The sequence below is a fragment of the Muscardinus avellanarius genome, assembly GCF_963383645.1.
Source record: "Muscardinus avellanarius genome assembly, chromosome: 3".
NCBI lineage: Eukaryota > Metazoa > Chordata > Mammalia > Rodentia > Gliridae > Muscardinus > Muscardinus avellanarius.
Window position 1 is genome coordinate 97,496,305 of NC_137788.1, and position 8,741 is coordinate 97,505,045.

Sequence of the window (8,741 nt, forward strand, 5' to 3'; positions counted from 1 at the left end):
ATCCTGCTGTCTCTGTCTCCCAAACGTGGAAATTACAAGCGTGTGCCCCCACGCCTGGCAAATTAAAATTTTAAAGACTGTCCTTTTCCCTAATTTTAAACTTAACACAAATGATCTGCCATAAAACCTAAAATGTGTGGAATTAAGCATGAAATTCAATGAAAGAGACTGTAGCCTATTTTTAGCAGAATTCCCTTCTGTTTGCCTGAGAGGTAGGAAAACTATGTACTTAATGAATACCCAAAAACTAACTAAATTTCACTTTTTTCTACATGCAAGCTCCAATTCAACATATTTGGAGTCTGAGTGAGAATTTATACATTTTACAGGCTTTTATTAGTTAAAATTCAAAATATATTCAGTGTAGAAAGTTCTCTAATTCTTGGAAAAGGAGAGGGGGGAGGGAGGGAGGGAGAGAGGGAAGATGGGGGTGGGGAGAGAAGATGCCCAAAAGTAATGCAATTGTTAAGGGTTAACAAGTCAATTAGTAAAGCAGGCATACTGGTGCATGGCTGTAATCCCAGTACTTGGGAAGCTGAGGTAGGAGGATCACAGGTTCAAGGCTAGCCCAGCCTCAGCAACACAGTGAGACTCTCAGCAACCTAGCAAGACCCTATTTCAAAATAAAAAGGGCCTGGAGTGTAGCTCAGAGGCTGAATTCCCCTGGGTTCAATACACACACACACACGCGCGCGCGCAAATTAGTAGAAGAACTTTAAAAAGTTATGCAAGAAACTGATTATGGTGTTTATCTGCTGGACTCACTTCCTCCAAGTAAACTGAAAAAAAATCTTAAATTGAAAATCATACGACTCTGAGGGGTAGATACAGTTTGTGTCAAGAAGTTTTTATTGAAATAATAGCACAGTTACACATCTAGTATCTTTTCCACTTGTGTACCATAGATTAAAACTGCTTTCTACATACAGTGCACAGACAGTTCAAAAATTAAAACCAATACAACTGCACTTAAATAAATAAAAATAGCCTATTTAATAATTTAAAGTAAAATTACTATACAATATGAAAATAAAGATACATAAATGTTAGGATCTACAATGCTGTAGAAATAAAACCATTATTCTGCATTACTCAAAACAGTGCAAGAAAAAATGCAAATAAGCTTTTGGAGTGCAAAGTTTAAATTTTCCATTTTAAGTTATCATGCAGACATAGCATTTCAAGCCATGCTATGGCCTATGGCAAAGTTTTTAACTTTTAAGAGGAAAATGCTAGCCAGTCCCACTTACCAAACCATCAAATATGGCATCACAAAACTGCTGCTGATCTGCTTCTACAGTACAGTTCAGAAGGGAGGTATCTTGTTGCATTCAAAAAATTGAAATCAACAAGTTTCTGAAGCAAGCACATTTACCTTTTAGCCTGAAACAAAATTATGTGACAAAACAGTAACCAGATTTTTGGGTTTAAGAGAAAAGAGGCCACATAATGAACTAAGGCGCAGTTTTCCATTTATCTTTAAACTCCACGCCGGGTGTGGTGGCGCACGCTTGTAATCCAGTACTTGGGAGGCTGAGACAGGAGGATCGCAGGTTCACTGCCAACCTCAGCTACTTAGGCCCTTTGCAACTTAGTGAAACCCTGTTTCAAAAATAAAGAATAAAGTATAGGGCTGGGGGTGTAGCCCAGAGATAGACAGAATGCTCCTGGGTTCAATCCCCAGTACTGCAAAAAATAAATAAATAAATAAACTCCATAATCATCTTTTAAGTGAAAATAACCATGTAAGTTTTGAGAGATACCGAATTCTGGTGTCTAGAAGATGAGTGAAACAATGTGGGAGTGTGAGAAGAACAAAGTATTTTTAATCTGGGTAGAACCTGGTTGCATTATATGTAATAATACACTTAAAGTATAACTCAACTTCAGTGTGTATATAAAACTGTTACTTAGGCAAAGATCAAGGAATGCATTTCATACTAAACTGTAAACACATCATCCACCGGGACTTGGCGTGCGCATCGACAGCAGAAGAGCTCTTCTGCTGACTTTGGCAAGGAGACTACAGAGAGCAGGTCACAGCAGCACGCGCTCACGTGGAAGACTGAAAGCACTGCAGACACCACCATCCAACACTCCTATCAACGGGGTACACGGGAATAAGGGGCCTCCTGGTACTAACCACTGTCTCGGACAGTCTATGATCTTCACACTTGTAGTTTTCACAATTCAATATCTTAAGTCTCTGCTCCACTGCACAGACTGACAAAGGGTGTCGCCTAGCCATTGTACGTCCAGAGAGTGACAGTTCTGTCTGCAGAGGATGACAGGAAGGACAGATCCTGGGTGTGCCATCTGCACTGAATCACTTTGTCCTTATGCTCCCCCACCACCATAAGAGGAAGTTGCTTAGTGAGGTCTCCTAAATTAAAAGAGAAGAGAGATGTTGATTTACAATACAAAATAAGTCTGTGCATAATTTTAGATTTCTATTATTTAAAAATATTACAGTATGAAGGGCTTACATAGGGATAAATCACGTTAGTATAATTTGGCACCATGTATACAGCAACTTCTTGGTAACCCTAGAAATAGCTGCTGCTCTCTCCAGGATACTTCCACCGCTTGACCCCTCTGACTGCTGGGCCACTCCATCTTGGTCTCTTTTGCTGGCTTTCCTTCTTATTCCAATTTGAAGTTTGCCAATCCCAGGAGTTAACCTAAAGACTTCTATTCTCTCTGTACCTCACTTCCACTGAAATTTCATCTTGTACCTTGCATTTATAGACTTATGATTCACATCCATTTTATCTTTAACCTTGACTTCTCACCTAAGCTCCAGTCAATCAATACCAATGCCTGATGGTCATTTCAAATTTAACTAAAATCAAACTCATGTTTTTCTTGCACAATTCTGTTCCCCCTCCACCCATTTTCTCATCTCAACTAATGGTATCATCTGGTTGCTCATGCCAAGAATCTAGGACTCCTGATTTCTTCTCTTTCACTCCCTATGTCTAAGCCAAACAAATTAAAATATATCCCAACTCCAGTCACTTGTAACCACCACCTCTACTGCCCTAGTTCAAGTCACATCATCTCTCATCTGAACTATTCCAACAGCCTCCTTCTTGACACTGACACTTCAACTTTTGCCCCACTTACATTCCACTTCCCCTAAAAAAAACTAAGTATAATCTTTAAAATAGAATTCAGAGACTAGGTGTGGTGGTACAAGCTTATAATCCTAGTACTTGGGAGACTGAGACAGGAGGACCACAGGTTTGCAGCCAGCCTCAGTTACTTAGTGAGGTCCTTTGCAACTTAGTGAGACCCTGTTTCAAAAATAAAGAATAAAAAATAAGGCTGGGCCGGGCATGGTGGCACACGCTTGTAATCCCAGAATTTGGGAGGCTGAGACCGGAGGATCATGGTTCGTGGACAACCTCAGCTACTTAGTGAAGCTCTCTGCAACTCAGTGAGACCCAGTTTCAAAGTAAAAGAATAAAAATTAGGGTAGGGGTATAGCTCAGAGGTCAAATGCCCCTGGGTTCCACCCCCAGACACGAAAAAAAAAAAAAAAAAAAAAAGGCTAGGTGTATAGCTCAGAGATAGATTGCCCCTGGGTTCGATCCCTGGTTTCTAAAAGAAAAAAAAAAAAAAAAAAACCAGAATTCAGATCATATCACTCCCCTATTTAAAATCCTCCAACTGGATGTGGTGGCGCACACTTGTAATCCCAACACTTGGGAGGCTGAGACAGGAGGATCACACAGGTTCGAAGCCAGCCTCAGCTACTTAGTGAGGCTCTTAGCAACTTAGTGAGACCCTGTTTCCAAATAAAATAGAAAATAGGTCTGGGAGTATAGCTCGGAGGTAGAAAGCCTCTGGGTTCCACCTCCGGTACCACCAAAAATATATATATATATTATTTTTAATTTTTTTGGGTGGTACTGGAAATGAGACACAGTGGCCTTCTAACTCCTGCCTTTACTACCAGCCCTATTTTTTATTTCACTAAGTTGCTGAGAGCCTTATTAAGTTGCTGAGTCTAACTTAGAACTATGATCCTCCTGTCTCAGCTTCCCAAGTACTGGGATTAGAGGCATGTGCCACCATGCCCAGCTATGTCATACTTTTTTTTTTTTTTTTTGCAGATCTGGGTATGGAACCCAGGGGTATCTGATCTCCGAGCTACACCCCTGCCCTAATTTTTATTCTTTTATTTTGAAACCAGGTCTCACTAAGTTGCAGAGGGCATCACTAAGTAGCTGAGGCTGTCCATAAGCTGCGATCCTCCGGTCTCAGTCTCCCAAGCTGGGATTACAAGCGTGCGCCACCACGCCTGGCTAGCTTGAGGCATTTTAAAAAGTATGACATATTGCCGGGCGTGGTGGCGCACGCTTGTCATCCCAGCATTGGGGAGGCGGAGACCAGAGGATCACGGTTCGCGGACAGCCTCAGCTACTTAGTGAGGCCCTCTGCAACTCAGTGAGGCCCTGTTTCAAAATAAAGAATAAAAAATAGGGCAGGGGGTATAGCTCGGAGGTCAAATGCCCCTGGGCTCCATCTCCAAAAACCCAAAATAAAATAAAATAAAATAAAATAAAATGCCTCAAGCCCATCAGTTGTAGAAAGGTACCACTCTGGCCGGGCGTGGTGGCGCACGCTTGTAATCCCCGCGCTTGGGAGGCAGAGACAGGAGGATCGCGCAGGTTCGAAACCAGCCGCGCGCGCTGGCTTAGGAGACCCTGTTTCCAAATAAAAATGTAAAAATAGGTCTGGGAGTATAGCCCGGAGGTAGAAGGGCTTCCAGGAACCCCAGTACCACCAAAAAAAAAAAAAAAAAAGAAAGGTACCACTCTGGCAGGGGATACTGGTAATGGGGGAGACTATGGATGTGTAGCACAGAGGGTATATGGAAAAAGTCTATCTTCCTCTCAATTTTGTTATTAACCTAAACCTCTCCTAAAAGTAAAGCCTGAGGCTGGGCATGGTGGCGCATGCTTGTAATCCCAGCATTTGGGAGGCGGAGACCAGAGGATGGTAGTTCAAAGACAGCCTTAGCTACTTAGGCCCTTCACAACTCAGTGATACCCTGTTTCAAAAAATAAAAAGACTAAAAAATATGGGTGGGGTGTAGTTCAGAGGTATAATGCCCCTGGGTTCCATCCCCAGTACTGCAAGCAAGCAAGCAAGCAAACAAACAAACAAATAAAATAAATAAATAGTAAAACCTGGTTTTTACAAAATACCTATAAAGCCTGCCTCTGGTTCAGTGTTTGAGCTCTCTCCCTTAGTTCACTAAGTTCCAGCCACCTGCCTTCTTGCAGTGTCGGGACTGTGTCAAGTTTGTTCCTACCTCCGCATCTTTATTCTTGTTACTCTCTTCTTGTAGGGTCCCGGCAAGGCATGTTCCTTCTCATCATTCAGGTCTCTGTGCAAATGGCAGTTCCATGGGGAGACCTACTCTAATTATCCTATCTAAAATAGCCTCCCCTACCCACCCCAGTCACTACCTCCCACCTTGCTAAAGTTTCTATACTTTGGCCTCTAAAGTATAAACTCTGTCAAGGAGGGAGTTAACTGTCTTATTCATTTCTCTGTCCCTATTTGTTACACAGTAAATATTTACTTAATGTTTAAAAATTACAAATTAGGTACCAAAAACATAATTGCACTGATTGTACACTAATAATTTCAAGCTAACGAAAATACATAAATCCATATTATCTCATAATAGAATGATTCACTGTAATAAATAAAACTTAACAATAAAAATAAGATTACTTACTGTTTACTTAATAACTTGCTTTAATAGTCTTTATATAATCTCAGCAATCTACTCAGTAAATAATACAAAATTTAAATTTAAAAATGTCACATAGTCAATCACACCAGACTAACAAAAAAGAAAAACTCCCAAAGAACAGGAGACACTAAAAAGAAAGAGAGAGGTCAATCTCAATCACCTTGTAGGTCTGTCACTTTTATTTTCATATCATAAGAGCCTGTTAGCAAGTAGTGAGCTCCCGGGGAAAATCGAACAGAGCGAACATCACTGGAATGAGGGTGATAACTTTGTACCATTCTTCCTCCTCTTATGTCATACAACATGCAGCTAGAATCTTCTTGACCAGTGGCTAAGAGACGACCACTGGGATCTACAGCTACAGATGCCACTGCACTGCCTGTAGAGGGAGAATGAAAAGGTCAGTGTGAAAAGTAAACATACAGATGGGCATGGAGGAAGATCACAGTTATCACTCTCAGTATTGAAAAAAAAAAAAAAAAAGGGACTTCAGTCAAATGAGAAGCCAGTGGACTCAGTAGACTAGTGGAAAGGATCTGAAGGAGGGAGGTGTAGAAGGGAAACTAAGGCTTGAGAAAGGGAACAGTTCAAATAAGGTTATGTCCATCTGTGAAGGTTCTACCAATTTCATTAACATACGTATGCGGAGGGAGAAATTCACCCAATAAAATATATTTTAGTACAACTGTGTAGGAAATGTCCCAAAGCAACTCATATCCTAAAGCAACTCATGGTTTACTACCAACAACAAGTTGGTATAAACTCTATGTCTAAAAGCTAGATTCCTAATTAACCTTACCATGCATTCTAAATGATTACATGTGCATGCATGTAATCTCAGGACTTGGAAGGTTGAGACAGGAGGATTGCAGGTTTGAGGCCAGCCTCAGCATTTAGTGAGATCCTGTTTCAAAAACAAAAAAAAATAGACAGGTATGGTGGTGCATCCCTATAATCCCATTACTTACTTGGGAGGCTGAGACAGGAGGACCACAAATTTGAGGACAGTCTCAGGAAAATAGGGCTGGAGTATAGCTTGGAGGTAGAATGCCCCTGTGCTCAATCCCCAGTGGCATCAATAAAATAAAACAGTAACCAGGTGTAGTGGAACACACTTGTAATTCCAGTACTTGGGAGGCTGAGACAGGATGATTGCCAGTTCCCAGCAAGCCTCAGTTACTTAGTTTGGCCCTCCACAAATTAGTAAGACCCTGTTTCAAAATAAAGAATAAAAAACTGGGCTGGGGGGTATAGCTCAGAGGTAGAATGTTGCCTGGGCTCAATCTCTAGCACCACAAAAAATAAATAAATAAATAAAATAGGGGAGCCAGGCGTGGTGATGCGCGCTTGGGAGGCTGAGACAGGAGGATCGTGCAGGTTCGAAGCCAGCCTCAGCTACCGAGTGAGGCTCTCAGCAAATGAGTGAGATCCTGTTTCCAAATAAAATAGAAAATGGGTCTAGGAGTGTAGCCCGGAGGTAGAAAGCCCCTGGGTTCCACTCCCAGTACCACCAAAATAATAAAATAAAATAAAATAAAATAAAATAAAATAGGGGAGTTTATATTCACAATGGAATACAAAATGGTTCTTAGGGATTAAAAAAATGCTAAACATGAACAATGGCTTGTGGGCCTTTCTTTTTTTTGGTGGTAGTAGGGATAGAACCAGAGGTTTTCTACCTTCAGGCTATACTTCCAGATCTATTTTATTATTATTATTATTTTTTTTTTTTTTTTGGTGTGTGTGTGGTACTGGGGGTGGAACCCAGAGGCTTTCTACCTCTGGGCTATACTCCCAGACCTATTTTATATTTTATTTGGAAACAGAGTCTCACTGAGTTGCTGAGAGCCTCACTAAGTAGCTGAGGCTGGTTTTGAACCTGTGTGATCCTCCTGTCTCAGCCTCCCAAGCGTGGGGATTACAAGCGTGCGCCACCACGCCCGGCTTCAAAGCTCAATTCTAACAAAATCTTATCCCTCAGTATTGAATTTTTCTTATTAAGACTTAATGTTTCTCTCTTTAAAAAGTGCATTATAGCCGGGTGTGGTGGCGCACGCTTGTAATCCCCCCTCCCCCACTTGGGAGGCAGAGACAGGAGGATCATGCAAGTTCGAAGCCAGCTGTGCTGGCTTAAGAGACCCTGTTTCCAAATAGGCCTGGGAGTGTAGCCCGGAGATAGAAGGGCTTCCAGGAACCCCAGTACCACCAAAAAAAAAAAAAAGTGAATTATAGCTGAGCATGGTAGCACATGCCTGTAATCTCAGTACTTGGGAGGCTGAGACAGGAAGATTGCCGGTTCAAGGACAGCACTGGCAAGTAGTAAGACTCTCAGGAATCTAGAGAGACTGTTTCAAAACAAAAAAATAAAACAGGGCTGGAAGGTGTAGATCTGAGGTAAAATATCAATGGGTTCAATCCCCAGTACCACCACTACCACCAAAAAAAAAAAAAGGTCAGTTATAAAAATGAGGTTGAAGCCCAGTGTGATGGCACAAACCTATAATTCTAGTACTTGGCCAGATCACAACCTCAGTAAGTAGTGAGACTTAGCAACCTAGTGAGACTCTGTTTCAAAACCAAAAATAGAAAGGGCTGAGGGTGCAGCTCAGAGGTAAATGCTCTAGGTTCAATCTCCAGTAATGTAAAAAAAAAAAAAAAAAAAAAAAAAAAAGCAAGAGAGAGAAAGAGAAAGTTTGGCAAACACTGTCATAGATCATAGCAGTCTAGGAAGACCACAGAAAAAAGGAATGTAAGTTAGGTCTTGAAAAACAGTAAACAATATAAATAACTGTATGTATAGAGATACACATATAAGCACATATAATTTAATCTTTTCTTGAAAATTTGACAGACGGCTATTATGGTTAGGAAGAATTACATGAAAAAATGTTTAGAGGAAAATATTAAAAAAAGTTTAAAGACAGGTATCTCAAGTAGTCTGGCCGGAGCTCCTTAGTTTAATAAAAGC

General features: G+C 41.0%; 1 protein-coding gene across 3 annotated transcripts in view; it reads right to left on the reverse strand.

Moving 5' to 3' along the window:
* Positions 1-2,240: 2,240 nt before the first annotated feature.
* Positions 2,241-8,741, reverse strand: part of WDR47 (WD repeat domain 47) — a gene marked incomplete at both ends in the record, with an annotated part of 54,382 nt that continues 47,881 nt past the window's right edge. For all 3 annotated transcript variants that reach the window (XM_080693379.1, XM_080693381.1, XM_080693380.1), the window contains 2 exons: positions 2,241-2,383; positions 5,934-6,152. In XM_080693379.1, the coding sequence (XP_080549505.1) occupies positions 2,241-2,383; positions 5,934-6,152 (362 nt within the window). The remainder of the gene's footprint in view (positions 2,384-5,933; positions 6,153-8,741) is intronic.